The sequence below is a fragment of the Paramormyrops kingsleyae genome, chromosome 11 (assembly GCF_048594095.1).
Source record: "Paramormyrops kingsleyae isolate MSU_618 chromosome 11, PKINGS_0.4, whole genome shotgun sequence".
Taxonomy (NCBI): Eukaryota; Metazoa; Chordata; class Actinopteri; order Osteoglossiformes; family Mormyridae; genus Paramormyrops; species Paramormyrops kingsleyae.
In genome coordinates, this window is record NC_132807.1 from 20039443 (window position 1) to 20065516 (window position 26074).

General features: G+C 45.5%; 2 protein-coding genes across 2 annotated transcripts; one reads left to right on the top strand and one right to left on the bottom strand.

The window, feature by feature from the left end:
- Positions 1–2524: 2524 nt before the first annotated feature.
- hrh3 (histamine receptor H3) lies at positions 2525–5140 on the top strand. The gene is made up of 3 exons (XM_023817746.2): positions 2525–3045; positions 3473–3639; positions 3772–5140. The coding sequence occupies exons 1-3, from the start codon at positions 2715–2717 to the stop codon at positions 4678–4680; spliced, it is 1407 nt and encodes a 468-aa protein (XP_023673514.1). The 5' UTR covers positions 2525–2714; the 3' UTR covers positions 4681–5140.
- A 781-nt stretch (positions 5141–5921) lies between these two features.
- Positions 5922–25854, bottom strand: vps35 (VPS35 retromer complex component). Its single transcript, XM_023817734.2, has 17 exons — positions 25740–25854; positions 24392–24490; positions 23562–23658; positions 23294–23417; positions 22403–22585; positions 21771–21984; positions 20023–20106; positions 19426–19535; positions 19046–19142; positions 17867–18015; positions 16502–16709; positions 13876–14031; positions 13311–13433; positions 12388–12567; positions 9895–10134; positions 8816–8959; positions 5922–7160 (listed from the first exon to the last, which is right to left on the bottom strand). The coding sequence occupies exons 1-17, from the start codon at positions 25740–25742 to the stop codon at positions 6981–6983; spliced, it is 2391 nt and encodes a 796-aa protein (XP_023673502.1). The 5' UTR covers positions 25743–25854; the 3' UTR covers positions 5922–6980.
- Positions 25855–26074: the final 220 nt, after the last annotated feature.

The window sequence follows — 26074 nt, forward strand, 5'->3', positions numbered from 1 at the left end:
GGGACCTCATAGATAGTCAGAGGCCACATGAGGCATGGTAGTAGCCCAAATTGAAGGCACCAAAGCTTCATTCTGCCTGGGAGCGTAGTCTTCTTGATATGCTCCAGTCCCCGTATGGTTTCCTGCCTAAGGTGGTCCACTTGTTCGGTGTCCTTGAGGGTTGCATCATACCAACATCCAAGACTCTTTACTGGCTTCTCTGACACTGTTGGTATGGGCTACTCATCGACATAAAACCGGTGTTCCACCAGCTTTCCCTTAATGACTGAGATGCTCCTGCACTTGCTCTGCTTTATTTCCATTCGAGCCCACTGGATGTTCACTGGATGTTCTCTTGCAGTTTGTTTAATAGCCGTTTAGCACATGCATTGGTTGTGGTGAGTACGGTCACGTCATCCATATATGCTCTGATGGGAGTGAGAAGACGACCAGATTTGAGCTTAGGCCCCCCAACCACCCACCGAGAGGCTCGGATAATGACCTCCATCGCCATTGTGCACCCTGTCATTATCCCTCTTTCTAGCCGTTGCCATGATGTGGTGTATTCCTCTGTTTTCAGGCATAGCTGGACGTCTTGGAAGTAGGATTTGACAATCAGATGGATAACCAGTTCTGTGGATCTAAAACTTGCGGGCACAGAGTCAGTGCTGAGTAATTGGTCCAGACGACGCTTCTTTGGCAGCTCGATACACCAGCTAGGTCCGTTACACCGATACATTTTTTTCGCCGGTTTATGTTTGTTTTCTTTGCGCCAAACATGAGATAAAAACACTCACGTCAAATTCGGGTTGGATGAAAGGATAATGAACTAAGTAAGCGTTCATTTGGCCTCGTCTGGCACCATGCAATTGCTATCATTATTTAAGAATGAATTGCTGATTCAAGTCATTGGTATTACAAAGCTAAAAACCAAGATTTTTATAAATCATGTTGACCGTGATGATGGTATTTTTAAAGATACCACTCTTTTATACTTTACGAAATGTTTTCTGACTTTTTTCTGACTCTTTCGAGCATTTAAAAACTGCAAAATCCCCTTCTGGTTGCATTCCTGTGGTTTATTTTAATCTGACAATTTACCCGATGCCTAGAATAACCGTATACAGCTTACATATACACTCTTTTCGAAGTTTCCAATATTATTTGAATTTCCAATTTACAGCAATAATAATTTTACAGTTAGGCCTATTAATATTAAGCATTTTGGCCAGGTAGCTGTATAAAGTTTGTTTTTACGAAGCCTGGACTGGTCAAAAAATCCGTCCTGAGTCACCATATAACCTACATTAAACTAAAAATAGCATTTTTTCCCACGTGAATAAGTGGTGAATCTCGGTCCTTTCAGATAACACCAAAGGGAACGTTATAATCGTTATAAGAAATATCCATTATAGGGCTGCAGTATGCCTGCAATCATGAAATACAACCTGTGGCAATTCGGTTCGGACCTCTTTGTCTCATAATTTCCACGTCTAGGGAGTCAAAGTGACATTGCGAGAAACGATTACATGCAGGATCGACGAGAACTTCCCACTGATACCTTTAAATGCAATTTTGTCAGTACATCGAATATGGAATAAAGCCTCACAGAGTCCCATGTAGCGATTAATAGCTTCTGCCTGCGAGGGGAAAAAAACGGCAATTGTATATTCCCACAACCTGAGGTCCGATGCGCTTTGATGTTGGACGCTGAGTGTCGGGACGGAGGTATCTGGGCACCGATAGCTGAAATGTGATGCAGGAGAATTAAAGGCAGCCCGTCAGACTGATGCGGGAGAGAAAATTGCGAATATGAGGACTATAAATACAGAGGAGGGGGTTATTCCTCAATGCCAGCCACGCTGAATGAATAATTGCATTCTCCATTGTTCGTTTCAACATAACAGAATGTCTTTTACAAAATACAACCTAAAGAAAATTAACCGGTCTTCACTGGCGATCCATGATTAGGCAGCTGACAACTACAGAGGTTCCTTTCTTAGCTGCATCAAGCTTTGGACATTAATGGTTCTGACCTTTCCACGCTGCCAGCTGTACTTCTGCTAAGGGATGGGTATTGCATGCATGATAAAAACTAACACATCTCCTCGTCAGAAATGGATTTCAACGCGCTCGAAGTTCTGCAGCCAGCTAGCCTATACAGTCCTGGTACCACAACGTCTCCTGGATGTGAGGCTGAAGGGTCCGTGATCTGTCCTGTAACGTAAATTACTTCTTAACTAATAGCCCATGCATGTGATAACTTGCGTATAACCAAGCGCAAAAATAACACATTTTAACCTAAATGAACCCAAATTATTGCTACGGTATAATAACGTATCAGCCAAATCACAATAGTCAACACAAAGAAAATTATATAATAAAGAGAAATAAATACGCAAATGTATCACAATCATTGGTCAATTTATGTTTTAATGCAAATATATATTCGAAAAAATGTAATAACTATAGTTTGTTCGTAAAACACTGAATCTGTGAAATGGTACGTAGAGAAGGTGCTGCTTGAAAACCTCACCCACTCGAGTCTCAGCACCAGGACCAACCAATAAACACGCGGGTATCCTTTGGCCGTATAAAAGATGCTGCGTTTCATTCATTTGTTCAGTTCTCCCGCGTCCCTGTCGGTCATCCTTTACTTTCCGGCTCGTATCCTATAGGGCAGCAAACCTTGCACGATCAGAATGGAAGGTGCGTTTTAATGGATCGCCGCAGCCATGCAAACCGCATTCGCCGCGCCGTCTCTGAGTTTGGGAACTTCGACGCGCTTCCCGATGAGCAGTGAGTCGCAGGGCTTGCTGGCGATGAACTGGTCCGCCGTTTCTCGGGGAAATGCGACGCCTATGGAGCTGGAGAACCGCCGGGCTCTGCAGTACGGCCAGTTCTCCTCGTCCACCTCGGTGTTCCTGGCGGTGCTCATGACGCTGCTCGTTCTTGCCACTGTCCTGGGCAATGCGCTTGTCATTCTGGCATTTGTTGTAGAGAAAAGTTTACGCACACAAGGAAACTTTTTCTTTTTGAATTTAGCCATTGCCGACTTCCTAGTGGGTAAGTGCTGTTTGGCCATTCAGTGCCATTCTGTTTTATTATGGCTGACTATGAAAGGGAGAAATTCAGATAAAAAAAAAAATGGTAACACTTTACTTAAAGCACTCATGTATAATGTATTATGATGACTTATACTGGACCATTATAATGTATTTTGTAGCTATCTGTGGTGCATACATACTGCATAATAAACATGCCTGTGATGTGCTATGCCTTTTTATATTTATAGCCGTGTTTATAATACTTTATGAATGCGTTATAACGCATCATGAAGGTATCGATAATGCATTATACGAGTGCTTTGTGTTATCAAAAATTTACGTATTTTTCCCTCAAACAAACGCTTTTCAAAGCATGCCACATACACAGAAGTAAATCTGAAATGGCAATTAAGATAAATACGTTCATTTTTATTCCATGTCATTAGGAGGGTTTTGCATCCCCGTTTATATACCGTACGTCCTAACCGGAGAATGGAGACTCGGACGCGGTCTTTGCAAACTGTGGCTGGTGGTGGATTACACGCTTTGCACGGCGTCCGTGTTTAACATCGTGCTCATCAGCTTCGACAGGTTCATCTCTGTTACCAGAGCGGTAAGACAACGGCTTTTATAAAGAAACAAACAAACAAATAAAAAACAAGAAGTACTGAGAATTCTTGTAATGGAATCCAGCATTCCAGGTAATTAAAACGTAGTTTATATAAATGCCTGTTCTCCCTGGCAGGTGAACTACAGGTGTCAGAAGGGCGTCACACGGCAGGCGGTGCTGAAGATGGTGAGCGTGTGGCTGGCCGCGTTCCTGCTCTATGGCCCAGCCATCGTCAGCTGGGAGTACATAGCCGGCGGTAGTGGGGTTCCCGCCAAAGAGTGCTATGCAGAGTTCTACTTCAACTGGTACTTCCTAATGACTGCGTCCACGGTGGAGTTTTTCACTCCCTTCATCAGCGTCACCTACTTCAACCTCAGCATCTACATCAACATCAGGAAGCGAAACCTGATGCGGGCGGAGCGGCCCGCCAGTGTGGGGGCCCGGGACTGCGAGATGGAGCTGCGCGGCCGGTCCGGCGCCGAGGAGCGCCAGGTGTTCTTCGTGAGGCCCGCGCCGGCCCCCGGCAGCGCCGAGAGCGCCAAGGCCGATGGGAGGACTGGGGGCCGCAAGTTCCTCGGCGCCAGGGGCTCAGTGGTAGTGGATAGTGGGCTTCTGGACCTGCCCCCGCTGCAGGTGGAGGACCTGGCCCAGAGGGCAGGAGAGGGGGGGTACGGACCCGGAGATCTGCCCTATGGCTCGACTAGAAACGGCCGCCCCCCCGCCACCGCCTCAGACAGCTGCTTGGCCAGCCGCTTCCGCCTGTCCCGAGACAAAAAAGTAGCCAAGTCGCTGGCGGTGATCGTGTGCGTCTTCGGCCTCTGCTGGGCGCCGTACACACTGCTGATGATCATTCGGGCCGCGTGCCACGGTCAGTGTGTGCAGCACTACTTGTACGAAACCTCCTTCTGGCTACTGTGGATCAACTCCTCCATCAACCCAGTCCTCTACCCTCTATGCCACACGAATTTCCGAAGGGCTTTCAACAAACTGCTGTGCCCCGCCAAGATCAAGATTCAACCCCAATATATGGAGCAGAAATGCTAAGGCCTAGTCATGTGATTATTCTTGTCTCTTCTGCAACATGGTGTCAGGTGAGCCCTTGGTTCTACAGATTAATGACTGATTTCATGCATGGACACGCTGAATGCAAATCGGCAAAGTGACTCACAGCCTGACACACTGTATAAATGTATGTGACGGAGTCAGAGGAACAGTGTTCTTCAGTCATGTTGATCTAGGTCGTGGCAGCGTGGTAAAATGAAATATTCTTGTAATAAATGACTGAATCAAATTTTGGTTCCTATGTGAATTTGATATTCCTGCATACACCACAGCAGCAGGTAGAAACAGTTACCAGACTGATTTAACACAGTATGCATAAATCTCCTGTCTAGCAGCTGAATAGACCTATTTTGTTTCCCATCAGAAACAGATCTTACTCATCCTAATATTTATCACGATCTATATGCTGCTGTCTTATGATATAAAGAATCTGTTACGCAGTATATAGTAGCAGCCTTGGAATATTAAGTTATGCAGTAAAAATATTAAGACTTGCAAGGCTAAAAATATTTATTAATTCATTAAATGGGTTTTAATAACAATGGACGTGGTATTTTTTTTTATTACAGAAACAAAGCTTAGGATATCCCATGGAGAATATTTGTCATAGCCTGTGTTGACTAGCCATTGATCTACAGTTTATGATCCAAGGTCAATGGAAGGGTAATTCACCTGTAGAGAAACTATTCACTTCCAGTTTTCTGGAAATTGCAAATAGCAATTCAGCAAGTCCCCGACAATACTACTACACAAAACGTAGCTGGATATAAACCAAAGTATATCCATCAAGTTACTACAAGCACCACAGTCACTACTTGGTTTTATTTTCCAAGCGAAGTGTAAAACAAGTGGATCAGAAATAGGAAACGGACACTGTAATGGCGGCTCCGATCAAGTCTCGGGATGAGTGACATTCTGTGTTTCGTTCATTTAAAAGGAAATAAGTTTTAATTCCTTACTTGGTACTTCACCAATTACCCTGCCTGTCACATTGCTGCTACCTCAACGACGAGGGTGTGCCGGAATTCACAGGAAAACCACGAACGAAGCGGCGACCAGGAATTCAGTGACTGCAGCTTTGAGCTAGAAAATTCAAAGGCTCTCCTTTCAAATACAAAATTCCAGCTGCGATGAGAAACAGACAGATTAAACAAGGAAATTGTCAGTCTAATTAAAAATTGCATTACTCTAAGCAGAGAAAAGCCAGTATCTTACAGGTAAAGTATGGTTAATCGCAATTTATTGTTTATTTGTGCAAATGATGTGATTCTTGCCGTATTTGTTCTCACTGAATTACATTTAGGTTATGCAGACAATATAGATGGAAAACCCCAAACAAAAGGAAATTAACAAAAGCCCCCTTCATCCCCTGCCCAGACAGATCTGGAATTAAATGTCTTTTCATGAATTAAGATCTACAGTAGCTGTTTTGTATTCTCTCAAGTCCCAACGGGATAAAATGCAGCTCAAGTTATTAACAGCGGTCACTTTAAGCATCCATGTGCCCACACACGCACACAGTCACACGCACACAGTCACACGCACACAGTCACACGCACACAGTCACACGCACACAGTCACACGCACACAGTCACACGCACACACTCACAGCAACAAATTTCTACAGATACAAACAGTAAATAGGGAATTCCTCCACCAAATTGCATCCAATAGCCAGAAATCACACGGCAGAGGAGCCGCCATCCAAACAGATGCACTTGTCATAACATGACAGATATGGTTTGTATGCACTCGCGTTTCCATAGATCTTCAACAATTCAGCGCACGCAGAATGACACGGGAGCAAGTTCATAGAATATCTCATAGGGTGCCAGGACACAAACATGGCTGCCCTGCCAACCATAAGAAACGGGAAAGCATGCCACCAGACTGATAATGGCACATCCGAATTAGGCTGAGAGGCACAGACCTGCTAGGGAGAATGGCCAGCAGAGCGGCCGAGAGGAAGAGTGCGTCACGCCGGCCTCAACGTGGGGCATCGGCTCCCCCTTATTTGTATTTTCAGGTTTGCCGAAGGAATGATTTCAGAAAAACAAAGTGCTACACAGAGGGAGTTTGGCATTAGCCGCGCAAAAGCTCGATAGGTCAGAGAAACTCGCTGCAGAAAAGGGAAATAAATCATTCTTCAGAAAGGGGTCATAGGTGAACGTGACAGGATGAATGGAGAGCAGAAAAAGAGGAAAGAGGAGCAAAAGGGTTAGAAGGGGCCTGCGTTCAACACTGGATGGATGATTTAGGGAGAGGGCGTTCAGGGGCGCCCCCTACAGGACCAAGCCCTCGTAAACGGGACCGTCGGCCTCTGGGGACTCCCTCCGTAGCCGCAGGTGTTCCAGGGTGTTGTGGAAATGCTTGTTAATCTGCTCTGTCTCCTCACTCGACTCTAGGTTTGGGAGCTCTTCTCGGATTTTCTGAATGAGCTGGTTCAGGACCTGGATGGTTACCTGGGGGGAAACACCAAGTATTTTATTACGCTCCCAAAGACAGCTGAGGGAGATACAGCTTAATATCTAAAGTTCCGTCCTTCACGACGCTACAACTGCCTCAACTCATAACATCTCTAAGGCCTACACGATCATTCATGAATGCACACATTTAGGTCCGCGTTCATAATGCATGCGATTGACCTTGAATCCTTTAGAACATTCAGTTATTCTTTATTTATTCAGAATCTAGTATACATGGAGTTACGTTCCGATGAACCAATAAGTGTAAAATGTCCAGTACGAATATGATAAGTAAATAACTACCGTCACTGAATAAGTAATTACGTTAACTAAATACCAGTAATTAATAAGTAAGTAGATGAATGCAAGTTCATTTGGTTAAACACAGGAAAAAGAACACTGTACTATTTAACACTGTATGAGATGTTTACACTCAGAATCACTACAGAGGCAGGAAGCGTAGCTGTGTGGATGCTTCTATCGCCCAGGAAGCGTAGCTGTGTGGATGCTTCTATCGCCCAGGAAGCGTAGCTGTGTGGATGCTTCTATCGCCCAGGAAGCGTAGCTGTGTGGATGCTTCTATCGCCCAGGAAGCGTAGCTGTGTGGATGCTTCTATCGCCCAGGAAGCGTAGCTGTGTGGATGCTTCTATCGCCCAGGAAGCGTAGCTGTGTGGATGCTTCTATCGCCCAGGAAGCGTAGCTGTGTGGATGCTTCTATCGCCCAGGAAGCGTAGCTGTGTGGATGCTTCTCTCGCCCAACACTGGCAAAGTATCGTATGGTACACCGCCAGCCGGGGAACAGATCAAACATCTAAGCTGACTACTGAGGGTGCACTGCTACTGCACCGTCGTAAATCTGATGCATCATAAACAGAATCATCATAAAGCAAAGGAGCATCTGTATACCAGCCAGTCACATCTGCCAGAAGTAATAATTATTTTTACGGCATCTTATGTCAAGCATAGGTAAAATAAAACGGTAATCCAACACCGCTATAATTTTAATATGTGCATAAAATATATAAACATTAATATGTGCATAAATGGTGTATATTTTTTTAAGATCTTCATGTGCCCACAAACTGCATGGCAAAACAATCCCCCAGCAGTTACAGTACAGTACTGTATGGGTCATGTGACCGTGGTGAGGAATTAACAAGCTGAGAGTGAAGCGTGAGCCCCGTCTCAGCCCGGGAGCGCAGACTCAGTCCAGGCAGATCTAAAATAACCCAGCCGTAGGGATAAATGTCAGAAGACGCAGACGAGGATGTGTGGGGGCTGTGCAACCCGCCCCCCCACTCTGCAAACTGTGAATAACCTGCACACAGTCAGTGCCAACACTCTGCGAGCTCCGGCTTATGTCTCCCATTACTGACGCCCATCTTTGCAGCTTTCGCTTCCTCCTCAGCTGCCGGATATTCCCGGGGGGGGGGGGGGGGGGGCGGCTCAAAAGCCGAGCTCAAAAGCTTCGAGAGCAGAGACTCACGGTTTCCCCATTATTACCCAACACCGTCACCCCTGCTACCTGCTCTTACAGAGACACTGCGGCGTTTCCCAGACCACTGATCAGCCTTGAAATAAAATAGCAAAAAAAGACCAGAGAGCCGAAGAGAGCCTTTGTACAAGGGCAGCGGGGGGGGGGGGGGCGTACCGCTTCATTCTCCTTCCCGTAAAAGTATAAGTATCTGTTCAGTATCTCTATGAAGAGCTGCACTTGCAGAGAAGGATCCATGCACTGGTTGGCGATCTTCAGAGCCTTCTTCAGACACTCCATCACCCTCTTCCCGTCCCGGATCTGAGGACACAGCAAACAGACGGGGGCACTTCAGGAGGTGCTTCTCCCCGAAGTGAAGTCCATACTCTACATTTGGAGGCTATGTGTGTTCTATCTGATATTCTTTACATTCTTTGCTTTTTTTGTTCAATGTCTGTCGCTAACAGTGTGTATGGTACTGCAAACACATTAATCCATATTTATTATTGAGAACATATTAAATTAGTTGGTAAATGGGCTGTTGGTGTTTAAAGTGGTTTTTATCATGTTGAAATGGGATTTCTTAGATGAACGTGGAGTAAATCATTTTTCCCGTTAGAAATTATGGAAACAGCGTCTTGATATTGGAGTTCAATTCAAGTGGTTTCTTGGAACAAATTACAGTCAGAAAATGGGTACATTAATGTAGATGGGGGGAAATAATGCAAATACACAAGATACAGGATTTCCCTAACAACAAGCAAGCATGACTACCAAAAAAGGAGGCAGACTGGGCCCTACCAACGTGTACACATAATGAGGGGAGTCAGACTGGGCCCTACCAACGTGTACACATAATGAGGGGAGTCAGACTGGGCCCTACCAACGTGTACACATAATGAGGGGAGTCAGACTGGGCCCTACCAACGTGTACACATAATGAGGGGAGTCAGACTGGGCCCTACCAACGTGTACACATAATGAGGGGAGTCAGACTGGGCTCTACCAACGTGTACACATAATGAGGGGAGTCAGACTGGGCCCTACCAACGTGTACACATAATGAGGGGAGTCAGACTGGGCCCTACCAACGTGTACACATAATGAGGGGAGTCAGACTGGGCCCTACCAACGTGTACACATAATGAGGGGAGTCAGACTGGGCCCTACCAACGTGTACACATAATGAGGGGAGTCAGACAAAATAGGCGTGACGGCTGTAGCGGCATTGCTGGAGACATGAGCGGCCAACGCACCTCCTCGCCGTTCTTGTCGGTGTTGCGGCCGGACCAGAAGAGGTGCGCACAGGTGCTGACAGCCCGGCACTGGTCGGGCTTCTTCAGCAGCTTGGAGGCGGCCAGTGCGCACTGCGTCCGCAGGGGCTCGTGATTCTCCTCACTGAAACAGCGAGTCCGCTCAAACGTGCCCACGATCAGCGTGATGGCGGCCAGCTGGGCCTTCGAGTCGCTGATCTCGTCCTCGTACAGTGAGAATGCCTGGGGGGGGGGGCAGACAGGAAGTGATGTGGCTCAGCAAGGTCGTCACAAGAAACAATGCGGCACTTAGTGTATTCAGAACACAGCAGTGAGAACAGCCACCCAAGCAGTGTACCACTTAAGGCAAGATCAGTTTTATGGATCCTGGAGGATGGGCTAGGATTATGGGTCCCCAAACCACTGAGCCCACAGCCCCCAAAACAACCATGCCAAAAAGTCACGATCCCAATTGTTCCTAGGGAGGCCCCGTCAGTAGCTTTCACCAAACGGGGGGAGGATCGCAACTGACCGGTTGCAGTTATAGTGGAATTTTTACACCCTGGAAATCATCTCACGACCCCCACTTTGGGAATCCCTGCTCTAGGTTATGAACCTAGCACACTTCTGCTTGTATCATTTTTTTGCATCTCTGATAAAGTCCATGCCCTTGCAAAAAACATGGAAAAGAGCTGTAATTGGAGACAGAGCTCAATTTCAACGGCAACATATCCTTGTTATACGTATAACAGGGATGCACCATGAAATATCTACACTACTGTCACAGCGTATCTAGATTTATTTTTTCCCACATATGATGACATCCACAACTAAAGGTTAATCGGCCGTAATGGTTTGCTGACATTCTGGGCATTTCTCAAAGAATTTAACCTTGATTAGAGGCACTATTAGACGAACACGGCGAAGAAGTCAAGCTCCTTCCATCACACAAAGCACACTGAACCTGTTGCTTTCCACGTATCCATAGCAACAGACTTCTAGCTGTACTGATGATGAAAAGCCTATCACCACGACCGGCAATCCTTAGCTGAAATTGTCATAAATTTAAACAGAAAGTAGTATTTGATGAATGAAAATTATGACAATTATAAAATGGATTTTTTCTTTTAAATAATATAATTTGTGCAGACAAGGGACAGTTAAATTTTATGCTTAATATGGTCCCCGCAGTTCAGCAAAGCCCAGTGATTTAAACCCAGTAAAAGCTCAAAAGATGGAGCCCCTAGAACCCGACTCAGAGTCCCCAGCAGAGACAGCGCAGTTTTTTCATTTTTATCTTAAAAATTCCCAGTTTCTCCACCCTAGGTTGACCCAAGTACTTAGTTTTCATAAATGTTTTGTGGTTTCAGGGTGACATTTTTAGGTAAATATCTTCATACAAAGCAGCATTAGGTTTCAAAATATTTAGCAACTTTGAAATGCATGACCTCAGCGTTGCCTGGAATCAGCTATTCATTATGGGTGGCAGGTAGGGCTGAGCGATATCATGTCGATATTATATCGCGCACGTGCAATAATCACCAGGGCTTCAGATGACAGACGAAGCATTTGGCTGGACGCCAGCTTTTCCGTGCTATACGGACATTAATTTACGCCCATAATTTGGTAAGAGGATTAGTAGTATGGCTTAAATATTAATGAGATGCGTTTTGTGATACCCAAAAGTTAGTAATCTGTATAAACTTTATGTTTCTTCAATTTGATTAGCCCCACATAATACTGATTTGGCATACTACAGTTTGGTATACTACGGTCTGGTATACCTCAGTGCAATATGCACTAAAGTCGCGGTGAAGAAGAGCAGCCACCACATCTTTTAAAAGAGGAGATCTTGTGGATAAACGAGGTAAAAAGACTTCGGCAGTGTGATGGTACTTTTTGCAGTTCAAAGTCTGACACATTTATTAAACATAAGGATATGCCGTATTTATACTAATGATGACTTTTGGACGTCATACAAAGCCTCATTAATATTTTAGCCATACTACTAAAGTGCTTAAATTGTGGCCGTAAATTAATGTCCGTATAGCACTGAAAAGCTGGTGTCCGGCCAAATGCTTCGTCTGTCATCTGAAACCCTGGTGATTATTGCACATGCGCGATATAATATCGACAGGATATCGTCCAGCCCTAGTGACAGGCCAGTGCAATGTCTCCAGGTTCATTAGCCGGTGTGTTTGTTGAGACTAATTCTGGAAGATGCGCAGAATCCAACAAAGGAAACAATGATTCGTATTCTTCCTTTGTTCATTTTCAATTTCCCATCATTAAAAAATGCCATAATGTCAACATTACCAGAGGGGCCCCTCTTTGTCCACACATGCTGTCTTTCAGTGGAACTCACACATACTGTAATGGAACAGTGGAGTCCTTTTGAGGTTACTCCAAATTACTGGCCCCTCTGTATAGCATTTCAGGTCTCCCATGAGGCTGTCCACTGCCCACCAGACCTCCTAAAGATGCACAGATGTGTACCTGAGACATGAACTCGTAGGCGACCGTCTCGTGGTTCTCGAAGCCGATCTCACCGGCCGCCAGCGCCCCCTGGAGGAAGAGTCGCAACGGCAGTTCCGCCAGCTCTGCTTTAATGAGCGCGCTGATGGTCTGATGAGCAAAGGAGAATATCTTCTGGCATTTTTTCTCCCACTTGTCATCCTGGAAAAAATATTTAGCAATTGATTACTTGGCATTCACTCAAGATCCTAAAAATGTAACCTGTTTGTACAGCTTGTTTATTGAACCCATTCAGGTTCAAGTACCATGTGAACAGTGCAATTGCAGTGACTCCATGGGAACAAGATCCACCACCTCTCACAACCTAAGATAACTACTGTACTGCACATCACCACATTTCTTAAGCGATAGCTACTCAGACTGAGCAAATGAGGAGGGCAAACAAAATATCAATTTTGCTAAAGGAACTGCTCTATATGAAGAAGAATCTGTACAAACCAAGAATCAGTACCTATCAAATCTTTTTTTTTTTTTTAATCCTTAAATGCAGTGTTTCCCAATCCAGTTCTTAGGGACCCAGAGTCGGTCCATGTTTTTGCTCCCTCCAAACTCCCTGCCTAACAGTCCACGTTTTTGCTCCCTCCCAGCTCCAAATATGGACTAAAAGTATAGGGCAGTGATTTAAATTAACAATCACACAGAAGCCGGACTTCACTGGACATCTGTGAAGCGCAAAAATGATATGATTCCTTAACTAATTAAAAACAATTTAATTACAAGTTTATCAGTAATGCAGATGTGAAGCAGCAGAAGGAAGGGACCTCCTCTGAAACACGGAAGCCGCCGACTGCAGCGAGGAAAGCGGAGGCCGGCACTCAGACATCGGAAAATCACCATCATTCCCAGCTAGGGGAGCAGAGAGAAAATGATAAATGTGATCTTACCGATTTGGAGTTCTCTTTGTAGCGGAACGCCAGCTGATAGGCGGCGAAGACCAGCGGCGGCAGCGTGTAACGGATTCTCTGGTTCCCTCCCGCTCCAAAGTGTTTTCTGGCAGTGTTTAAAATCTGGGCGGGGGGAATCCGTGAATTAACATAACGTGATCAAAGCACACTAAATCAAATGGACAATTCAATTAAGGCGTAATGCCACGGATGGGATTCCAGTTCATGTCCAGTTCATCATTTTTCCGCACAGCAATTTTAAATAGGAACATTAAATATAAATATATTTCCCAGCCTCACAAGGAAGTTAGTCTCTCCCTGAACAGATGGAACCAACTCTATTGTATGACAGAATCTGACTGTAACGTTATAACAGAACCATTTCACTTTTTTATTTATTTATTCAACAGATGCTTTTAGAAATTCATCTGAGCAACTGGCAGTTAAGTGCCTTGCCAGCAATAAGACTGACAACCTTCTGATAAGAGGCACCGCACCCTAACCCTCTAAGCCACGCGCGGCATCCTTCCTGATCCCCGTGAGCCGGGCCTGAGGGGCCGCCTACCAGATACTGCTGGTCGGGGTCATCGGACCGCAGCAGGTGGATGAAGCGGCCCACTAGACTCTGCTCCTCTGCAAAGTCCTCGGGGTCGGGGTCCTCCGCGGGCTGGTCAGGCTGGTCTTGAATCAGCGTAGACACCAGGTTTAGGATGGCATCCACCTGAGTATTTGTAAGAGACAACAGACAATAAGTAACACAGCAATACACCTTAAAAATGTACAAATATACAGCATGTGCTAGTTACTTACATCTTAGTAAGACAATTAGCATTTTTCTTGTTTTGCACTCAGACTCCAGATTGTAATTAACGAGTTTCATTCAATCTTCTCTGAGCATGTCATCTGGACATAGATACACCGCTGTGCTTCAAATCCTGATCCTGCAGTGATTAGCAGTAGTTGAGCGTTTAACTGATTATCTCCCCAACTGCACCCTGAGACAGCGTCCGAGACAAAACGTGAAAACTTGTCAACCCTAGTAGAGTCGATGTGAAAGGGGCGCACTTCCAAACAGAGAACTGAACGGTCAGGAGATTTCCAGCAGGAGGCTAATAGCAGCTTAGCTGCCATAGAAGAAGAACAGAGGAGCCTCTGCTCCTGGCAGACAGAAGAGAAGCCTTGAAGGAGGACTACAGGGGACAGGGGACAGGGGAATGGGATGGGGAAGGACTGATGATAGAGATTTGGCCTGAAAGCCCAGACAGCAGCAGCAAGACGATGGTCCCAGAGCTTATGAAGAAAGGTGCCAGGAACTCAAAGGGAACAGAGATGGCACAATTAGTCCGGGCTCAAACCCAGGAGATGACCACCTGTCTCACTGGACTGGAAGTGTTTAAGCATAGTTCACTGACTACTCACAGCACATTAATTCACTTGCTGTACAATCAAATAGACAGGACAGCGCAACACAACTAGAGAACACAAGGACCATGAAATGCCTCATTTTATGCTGATCCAATACTACGGAATTCCTTGCAATACTTTCTCCTATATCCTCTGCACTGTTACCGTTTATTTAAAGGGGCTGTTTTTACTTTCTAAATTACTGTTAATTCTTAAATGTTTATGTTGTGCTACTGTAAACCTCGAGATTCCTTCCTCGCACAAGACAAGTTTTGAAACCTATGCTCATTACAGACAATACACTGGCATGCAAAGAATATATAAGAATCCATTTGAGAATTAAAATAGCTTGATATTAATTTGGGCAGTTTGTCTTTAAATAGACTCCACATGACCAGATAAATGGAAACCAAAGCAAATGCCCGATATCCGGTCAGTCTTCAGAAACCGGTGGTCTGGTCCTCTCTAGAGGAAACAGACGTCGCATCTGCGGTCGCACCCTTGAGGAACTGCACCCGTGAGCACGGCTGGAGTGTGCTGACACACATCCGACCGCGGGAATGAACAGACTAACGCACCCTGATTAGAGCACACACATCCTATTTGCTGCCGTACAATTTTGTTGCTGATTACACTTAATGTGCCGCAGTCTTGCCAGGACAGTCATTTAAGTAGCTTTGGATAAAAGCATCGGCTAAATTAATAAAATGTACGAAAACGTAGGCTGGCAAAGGAAAGCTACCCCCAAACGAAGGCAGAGCCAATTAATATCAGTAATTATATTATGAAGCCCAGCGCCACCGTCCAGGCAGGTGCTGTAAAGACTGGCATTTACGCTGACAGCCACCACGAGGGCTTAACCAAGTGTGACCCCCCCCTCTCCTGAGGAACGACATACAGCCTCTCTCCAGGTTACGATGGAGTTACATTCCCATAAACTTATTGTAAGCGGAAAATATCCTAAGGCAAAAAATGCAATTTGCTACAGCATTCCTAACCTAACAAAACAACATGGCCTAGCCAGCCTATCTTAAACATGCTTAGAACATTTACACTAGCCTACAGCTGGGCAAAAATTTTTTTACTCATCGTAAAAGTCAAAATATCACAACACGGTATGTTGATATACAGCGTGCAAAAAGAAAAATAATTATAAAAACTGATGGCCTCTGAAATAAAAGGGCCAGCGGTCGCTTATCTGACCAGCAGTGCAACACTGAGGAAAAATGAGCGCTGAGAACATTTCCACACGCTGCTAATGCTTAACACGCACAACAAGGTGACCGAGGGCCGCACCTCATGCAACGGAACCCACAGCGGAAGGAGGTAAACAAAGAGCCAGAGAAAAAGAGGAGGGGGAGGAACGTTCTTTCAGGTGGAGGGAAACAATCAGGGTGCATTATGCCCACTAGCCAGCGTGGTGAGTCAGCGCCGCTCTGACTCCCTGAGGCACGCCATCCTCGTTCCGCAAAAGGCCTCTGGGTCGACAATTCAAACCGCTTCCAGGGTAACCTCTCCGACGCTCGGCCTAACAAAGTCAGCCCTCCAGATGACAATCGACGGGCTATTCACATGCAAGTCACAGCCGGAGCGTCAAAAGACGGATCTGCGACATCATCGCTGCCCTACAATTTAAGAACAAGGACAGGACTAACTACCACCTGAACCAGGAGGAGCAAGGACCCTCGAAGTTCTCACGATTGTGAGCGGAGAGGCCGACCAAAATGGGCGCCCCCTGGTGGTGGACGACGTGGGTGACAGCGTCCCCTCCCCCAATGGCGACCCACCTGCTCCTGTGCCACCACCTCGGTGCCGTAGTCCAGCGTGTTGCTCAGCACGTAACAGCTCATGGTCTTGCGCGACTCATAGTCGAAGTACTCGAAGAGCAGGTGGAAGTGCTTCAGCTTCAGCACGGTCAGGATGTTGTTGTACGTGTCCACAGGGATCTTCAGGAGTCGCATGAGCTCCTTGGACACGGCGCTGCTGGTGGCGATGCTGTGACGGGATAAAGCGGACAGAGGACAGATAAGAGGACCTGGAGGAGCGCCGCTCAGTCCTTTCAGCCGCGGCCGAAGCTCAGAAAAGCTGTGGGAGGGGGTGACAGCAGCCCAGGGAGGTGAAAACCGGAGTTGCGGGAGAGAAAATCGATGCGTCTGCCTGCTGAGACCGCAGGTAAACCATCCCTATTATCTAGTGCTGCAACAGATTTTGTGACGCCTCCTTTCAAACGCAGCCCGATCAACCACTGCCTGCAGGCCCCAACCACCTGAGGGGCAAAAATGGCAATTAGCATCATTAAAGAATAAAGTTTTTTCCCTATAAATGTGTCCTGCCTTTTCTGTGCCCGTTTAAACTTTTCACATCAGAAGTGGCCGCTGAGGGCCCTCAGTCAATCGCACGCTTTGGCCAATGAGGTCCAGGGGAGCGTCTGAGCTCACAGCACAGGTCTGAGCTCACAGCACAGGTCTGAGCTCACAGCACAGGTCTGAGCTCACAGCACAGGTCAAGATCAGCCTAGGAGGGGAGACTTTTATCTAACACCTTTGAAGCTGCCTCTAAGACAGCAAAGAAAAAAGAGGAATGAAACCCAAACAGACGGTCTTGAATTGCCAGCCACATGGGCAGTACAGACGGCCGGTTAGGGGCCAATCAGCACGTGTCCTCCGCGCGCAGGCAACACGGCGAAGGCACGGGCATCTACGCCCACGCATTCGGCAGACGCCGCACACCATTACGATAAAAACTGCTGCGGGCGGATGTGGCATCACCGGCGGCAGAGCCTTCGGGCTTCCCCAGGCAAACGCAGATGTTTGCCGTGCATCGGGATTCCGACGGCTTGGAGAGTCGGAAAGGCAGGTTTCCCACATGCTGTTAAAAAAAATGTTATTTACTCCTAACAAACCGCAAAGTTATTCTCTAACAACTCTGCTGGTTATTTGCCCCTGCCTGTAATGAGATGCATTCTAGAAAATTATACAAATTAAAATAAAAAACACGCAGTCATATAAAAGAATCAGTCTTGGTTTAAGACCTTTGTTCATACTTATATTTAACCCCCACCCTGATAAAATGAGCACCTGGGGAGGGACGGGGCTCACTCTACTGTCTGTTGGCACGGTGACGGGTTCGCGCATCGGTGTCAGGGTACTCACTGCTCCAGGTTGAGCTTGTTAAAGATCTCCACGGTGCTCTCCAGGACCTTGTCCACATAGTCCACCCGGTCTGGGTAGCACTTCATGGCTAGATTGATGAGGGACACTTGCAGGGAGACCACGTCCTCAGAGGGCATATCCTGCCGGGACTGGGGAGGGGGTGGGGTCACATTAGAGCCTTGCGAATGCACCTAGCGCCGCTTTAAGGGCATCATTCTAAAAAGGAGGAAATCCTTCATTCCTTCCATCCAATCACTCAGTCATCCCTCTAAAATTGTCTGTACAAGGGACAAGGTTTTACGGTACAGCCAAAATATTTATCATCTTGTTTAAGGACCCAATAGGGTTCCAAAAGATGCTGCATGAAACACAATATGACATAAACAAAATGAAAGGGAAACACACTGTGCTGTGTGAATAAACACTCAATAAGGTACACAAAACCTACAGGCCAATCAGGTACCATCAGGTAAGTGCATTGACTGGAGAAAAGTACAAAAACTGGCCCAAAATGCTTCAGGTTCTACTTAGTTCCATCCAGAATTGTCCACATTAAAATACTTTTTGTTCATATTTCTTACACATTTTTCCAGTATATACCTAGTCGTTATTTCTTTCAAAAACCACACTGAAATTACTGGTTGAAATGCAACAATTTTGCAGTATGCTTCAGCTAAAATATTAGTCCATTTCACCCTCAATTTTCTTCCTCACAGAACCCAACCAAAACTACTGCACTGAAGGAGGTTTCAGAATAAAGCTTGGAAAACAAAGTTTTCCAGGAGATTCGTAACAAAATGCTGCAATCACTGGCCGCGGAAATGAAAGCGAGGTCCCAATTTATCTGGTCAGCGGAACTCCAACAGCCAAATCTCAAAAACCCTTAAAAAGGTAAGAACTTGAAATTGTGTCTATTTTGTATGAAAATAAAACCTTCTGTCTTATTAAATCTTTTAATCAGAACACTTGTGCTGTTACATGCATAAGGATTCGTGTAGAAGTGATGGACTGAGTGGATTGTTGTCCATTTACAGTACATCTCAGCAGCTTTACACATTAAAGGATGATGGACAAATGATTATATGGGCGTCAGAACGTGCTGATAGTCAGTATAAAAAGGGCAACACACAAAAACACCTTTTCCTTTTTAATACAAAAAGACCAGGGCCAGGCACTCACCTGGATGACCGTAGCTACTTGTTGTGAGAAAATGTCGAACAGCTTAATGTCTGTAGGAATTCCTGGGCCGTCTTCTCTGTGCGCAAACAGTGCCAACCTGCAAGGGGCAGAGAAACACGGCTGACTGTTTGACGGAATGCACGGCGTAAAAATTAGACTTTTCAGTCTAACTTCTAGAATATTTCCAACTGTGCCTCAACTCCGGGCAGACATTGACGTTCACGGAGGCTCGCCGGTTCGCCAGGTCACCCGCCGAGCGCCCAGCGGGGCTGGGGTAGAGTGTGGGCAGGTCCCCGGGGAACCAACCAGGCCTTGGCAGAGTAACAGAAAGTGGAAATTGAAAGTCCTCTGCAGAAAGGTTTCGGGGAAAAGCGCCTTGCCTGTCGATGAGGGCGATGATGATGTTCTTCACATTGACGTGCTGGTGCAGCTCAGCACATGACCTCAGGAAGGGGTTCAGAGTCTGCAGGTGGAACTCGTCGGGGAACACCTGGAGAAGGACAGGACAGCCCCTAGAGCTCAGCGTTTGCCAGAACCTAACCAAGCTTCACGGAATCAGACAGATGGATCACATAACAGAACAGGGCTCCTCAACAGGGAATTTCCAGCCAGGATGGAGACAGAGAGGTCCAGTTCATAAAACACCGGGTCAACTGCAGGCTCAGAGTTTCCCGGTACCATCTGCGGCTGTTGGATCCTACTCCGACCTTCAGCGAAGAGCAAGTGGGCAAGTCTTACGACATTTTACATTAAATGTAAGTTATTTGGCTTTTAATCTGAAGCAGGGTCAGAACAGACAGGCAGCAATTGGAAGATAAGGGCCTTGCTGAAGAGTCCAGTGGAAAAAAAATCGTTATTAACCCTTCAATTTGAACCAATGACATTCCGATCACGGGCACAGCCAAAGCCACTGAGCCGCACTCCCCCCCCCACCCCGAACAGGTTCTATTGGTGTCGTGGTGCAGCTGAACAAGTACCTGTATGATGCATTCCATGAGGTACTCCTGCGCCAGGGAATCCCTGCAATTCACCACCTGCTCCAAGACTCCAGTCAGGACAACCTAAAGAAAGTCATACAAGCTTAGGAATTCTTTAATGCTTTCTGAGGATAGAGCAAAATAAACTCAGCCTCTGGGCTTCACTGACCGCCATCCTAGAGAAGAGCAGAAATCTTAAACTCAGGACTAATTAGTCCAATTCATTACTCTGCATGCGCTGAATGCTTTCATCCAAATGCAAATGGATTTAATTCTGAAATGCACTCAATTTCTATAGTGGGCATCTTGAAGTTCAATCCCAAAGTGGAGCCTGTTCAATTAGAGAGACGAGCTTTGCACATCAAAGTGGACATCCCCCACCCCCCATCCAAGGACAGCTTGAGAATACAGGTTGTGCTTCAGAGGCTCTTTGGGAGTTTGAAGCTCAACACCTCTAAGATGCGTTTCTTAATTTGATCTCAAACAGAGAGATCTTGGTGGACGGCTCCTGTGCTCAGGGGATGTGTTCACAACCGCGCTTTACACCAAGGCATCTCAATGAGCCAGCAATTAATGTGCAGAAGGTTGTGCTGGGGTTGATGGGGTTTGTCTTGGCGACAAGTGGGCACTTACTGACATACATGCCCATGCAGAAAAGTGAAACATGAATACACACACATTCCCATTTATGCAGAGACTCTCACACACAGCAGAAACCTCACACAAACAGGCAGACACCCGCACACACACCCACAGCAGAAACCTCACACAAACAGGCAGACACCCGCACACACACCCACAGCAGAAACCTCACACAAACAGGCAGACACCCGCACACACCCACAGCAGAAACCTCACACAAACAGGCAGACACCCGCACACACCCACAGCAGAAACCTCACACAAACAGGCAGACACCCGCACACACACCCACAGCAGAAACCTCACACAAACAGGCAGACACCCGCACACACACCCACAGCAGACACCTCACACAAACAGGTAGACACCCGCACACACCCACAGCAGAAACCTCACACAAACAGGCAGACACCCGCGCACACACCCACAGCAGAAACCTCACACAAACAGGCAGACACCCGCACACACCCACAGCAGAAACCTCACACAAACAGGCAGACACCCGCACACACCCACAGCAGAAACCTCACACAAACAGGCAGACACCCGCGCACACACCCACAGCAGAAACCTCACACAACCTCACACGCCTGGCTTACAGCCACATCACTGCTTACGCTATTCTTTTTTTATTGTACTTGCTAAAGATCCTTTACTGCTCTGTGAATGAGAATTCAGAATACCAAATGAAAAGCTTAAAATTAAAACAAAAAAAAAAACATTATAAAAGTTCATAAAATAGCCTTTAGACTGAACAGAAATTCTGTATGGATAAAAAGAGGTGTCCTGTTAAACACAGGTGGGTTCGTGCAGGAGTAATATATGCTGTGAAGGCACTTTTCAGTACATCTCACCAGCCTTACACTTGTGTGATTATTAGCTCACACAGGCTGAGATTAACTGTTTGGGTATTGGAATTTAGCACCGAAACAGAATTAATTTTTCGATCCTCGATAGGATTGGATCATTCTGGTCGGCACCACAATAGAAAACTGTCAGTTCACGATATGGGTCGGTTCCTGAGGGCAATGGAAACGCGCCACTGGATGCAACTTAGAAAGGATAGCGTGGCAAATCTTGGGCAAGGATGCGGAAGCGGCACTGACCTGCTTGTACTTCTCCACGTTGACACCCTCCAGTTGGCTGAGGCGTACTAGGTTGGTCCCCACCAAGATACGCAGCTCCTGCCGCTCCTTCTCACGCTTCTCTCGGTCGCGGCTGTGGCCCTGGTGCTGCATGCGCACCCACAGCTTGTTCATCTCAGCGAAGTTCAGCAGCACAAAATCAATGGAGTCGTTGATGTCACCCGTGGTCTCCTCCCTAGGAGAGGGGATATGCCATGAAGTAAGGGCCTGCCCTCACCTCGTCAGCTTTGGCAGAAGACTGGGACTAACACCAGCATGCTCTGTGATGTGAATACTGCAATGTGACTCATCTCTGACTAAGCCCTACATGCTCTGCAGTGTAAATACTGCAGACTGACTCATCTCCGACTAACCCCTGCAACTTCTGCAGTGCGAATACTGCAGACTGACTCATCCCTGACTAACCCCTACATGGTCTGCAGTGTGAATACTGCACAGTGATTCATCTCTGACTAATCACTGCAAGTTCTGCAGTGTGAATACTGCATAGTGATTCATCCCTGACTTAATCCCTCTATGCACAGTGCTTCATCCCTGACATACCTCCTCTGACTAATTCTTATACACATTGCACCACATGGACCATGTCATACTCAGGCTGTTCTCCATCGTCAGGCAGTATGTTGCGGGTACACTGGAGTAGGTAGTTCCTCAGGAACAGCCCTCTCAGAGGGTGCTGGACACCCCGGCACATCTCCACCAGGTCCTTTAAGATGTCCTTCCGCGACTGAGGAAATGACCTAACATAGACCACGCCCACAGTGATCAGCAGGTACCTAAAAGGGAGATGCATAAATGGTGGGTGAGGACAGAGTGGAAAAGCAGGCGCTGCGTTTTAATCACTTGAGCAATACACATGGCCAAAGAGATAAAAATTTAATATGTTCAGAGTATCAACAACATTTGTGTTTATTAGCAAAGTACTGGAAAGCGTCTACCCGGCACATATATCAGCACAAGTCTGGTACGTCTTCTACATCTGTCAGGTTACTGACTTCTGAGCGACTGTCTGGGGGTTAATGTGTAATTTATTTGTATACATTTATTTAACGTCTGTTCCCCTAAGGTCCGGCTTTTTCGTAATAACATTGTTCCACCAATTAGCTTCGGCCATAAGAACATAAGAAATTTACAAATGAGAGGGGGTCATTCAGCCCATCAAGCTCGTTTGGGGATCCATCTGTGCTGGATCTTCATTCATGGTGATGTAAATGGCATGCACCACTTTGAAAGTCTCTGTTTTATCGATGGCTTCCTACTTAGCAGAGATGTTAATCGTCAATAGGTAAAAATTAAGGTCTTGCTATTAATATTACTCATAAAACTTTTAGACAAACATACTGTTCACACAAAAATGGCGTTCAACACACTTTCCCAAGTCCAATCTGTTCTTTAACAGGGAATCCTGGATTGCCACTGTGTCAAATTGACTGTCCTAACTTTCCTCCACACATACTGGCCCCTCTGCCTGCCGATCCACTTACAGCCTGGGAATGATGTTCCCAGCATACTGAACCAGCTCATACAGATCAGCCACCTTGCGACCCTTGGCAAACTCATCTGTCAGGTAGACTTCCAGGTAGTGCAGCTCATCAGAGATGGCCATGTCTGAGCATAGTTAAAGGTCTCAAATCCAAGGTCAGAGGCAAAATTGCAAACAAAATCCCAGGAATCTTAGTCATTGTGGTAGCAGCACCATCTATGCAAAAACACTGTGATTAGCCAGTAATTACAGAACGATGAAAAGGATACAGAGCTCGTAGTAGCTTTTTGGAGAGAGCATAGATGTCCGAAGCTCCCCTAGCATGTTGGAGGCATGCTTCAGGGCATCCATCAACTTGTTCTTGTCCTACAAAAATAGAGGAGGAACCATCGCAAAAATAAACCAACTAATATTCACCACAATAGTATGTCAGCTTGAACTGTTACTTATTCATTGAGTGGCATATCTCCTAAGGCCATTCAATGGGAGAAAAACTCAATAGTTCAAAGCATTTCCTCTACAAAGACACACCAAACTACCTAGCTGGCAGCAAGCTAACAACCAAAATTACTTTAATTCCTTATTTGGGTTCAGCGCTTACCAATCGAAGTAGAAAAAAATATGTGTAGCAGGAAATAGATCAGGATTCTTTATCTAACATAGGAACCTGCATCCATTTGGTGACTGTTCCTCGCCTTAGCCATGATACCCTGCTGTACCTCTACTTTATCTACTATACCACCTTGTCCTTTGCAGGGCCATAGGGGTGTAGAGCCCATCCTCAAAGATACTACTCAAGGTAGGAAGTAACCCAGGATGGGGGGTGAATCCCTCATAGGGCATACGCACATTCATATGGACATATGGACAGTTTGATAACTCCACTTAACCTCGTAATGCTTTTGAATTGGGGGAGGTGGGGGGGGGGGAGACCACAGAACGCGGAGGAAACCTCACAACAACACGGGGAGAACATGCAAACTCGACACACGCAGTCGAGGCAGAGACTTGAACCCTGGTCCCAGAGGAGACCACAGTGCCACTGTGGCACTTCCATAGCTACTCAACATTTCATATTAACATTACAGAAAATCATTACCAGGCAGCGTTTCATTTGGAAGGACTGGACCTTGACGGCTTGAATGGCTTCATCAAGAAGCTTCTCCTGCTCATCTTGGGGTGACTGCTGTGTGGTAGGCTGAAAGACAGGCCACCAAGGACTCAGTGAAAGCACCTGGAAGCATTGTTAGTCTAGATACGTGCATTTCTATCAAGCACACATCTTCAGAACAGTTAACACCAGTCTTAGAACACATACTGTCTGCAAAAACTTCTCCATCAATAATCTGAAAAACGTGTAAATGTTTTCATATTTTAAAAAAATATGAAAAAACACGACAGCAATCTTATTGCACTAATCGAGAATTAGCATACAACTATTTTTTTTGCCAATACCAACAATCGACCCCCCCCCCCCCAAAAAAAAAGGCTTAGTCAGAAATCTAAGTTTTACAGCATTATGTAGAAAAATATTTTATTAAATTAGTTAGATTAAATTAGAAGGCATAATCTATAAATTAAATAATATTTATACTTTAAAGAAACAAACTAGTTTGATGATCGTTTCATAAATATGAGGAAAAGGATTACAAAAATATGCTCTAACGTAAAATTAAACACCTGGCAATTCACTATAAACCTAAATATTTTACCACATAACCTGTTGTTGATTCGATAAACCAGCAGTACGGTAAAAACACTTATATGTACCGATCTGATAATGGGATATATTTACAAATAGGGGTCAATGAAAACGTTCTGCATAAGTCAATAGAATATATAGACCATAGACAACTGTAATACAAAGTAATTTCAATGGTATGGAGAAAGTTCTGGGTTATTAAATGATTCAAAGCAACTAGGGTAAACACTTCAAATACGTCAGCTAACACTTTTGACAACGTTGATTTCTATAACTTGCAGTTAATGTTATTACCTACGCAGTCCAATTAAAATGAGCTCTCTTTCTTCCATGTTAACTGCGATGTATTCACATAATACCCATCGAGCGTGCCTCTGCACCGGCCCAGGGATTTTAAAACGGTGTGCTGCTTGGCAGCTAGCTATTTTGGACACAAAGGTATAAGTAAACAGTTTTATTGACCTCGGAAGTCACATTGTATTGATATGCAAAAAGGGGGGCATGATAAATTAGAAGATGTCAATCATCAATGAAATGTTAGTTTATTTATTTTAGGAAAAAATGACTGAAAAATCACGACAGTAGCTAGGCCTTTGCACCACCCGAACACTGCATGAAACTACCTCGTAGCGTCTGCTCGGTTAAGAAACCTTAAGCGACGTGCCCGCAAAGGTAATACTATATATTTAGTTTTTATTTTAAGACGGCAATTATTCTATACATGATAACAGTTAACTACACTTACCATGATTATTAATTATGCTTCAGGAAACACCGACAGATAGCCCCCTTTCAAACGTTGCTTGTCATGTGACTACGTTGCAACTCCTCTTCCGCAGAACCGCCCTCATTGGCTAAAACATCAAATAACTGTCTTTCTTATTGGTCATTGGAAGTTTGATTGGCGGTGGAAACATTCAATGGGAATAACATGATTTTATAGTAAATATGTGCAGCAGTTTTGACAAGAGCTCCGTTGCATTTATTGTCGGGTTTTATTGCATTTGGCATTGCTCTCAGTCTTTTTCGCTTTTCATATAACTAGTATATAATCGATTTGATTTTTAACTAGATGGTATT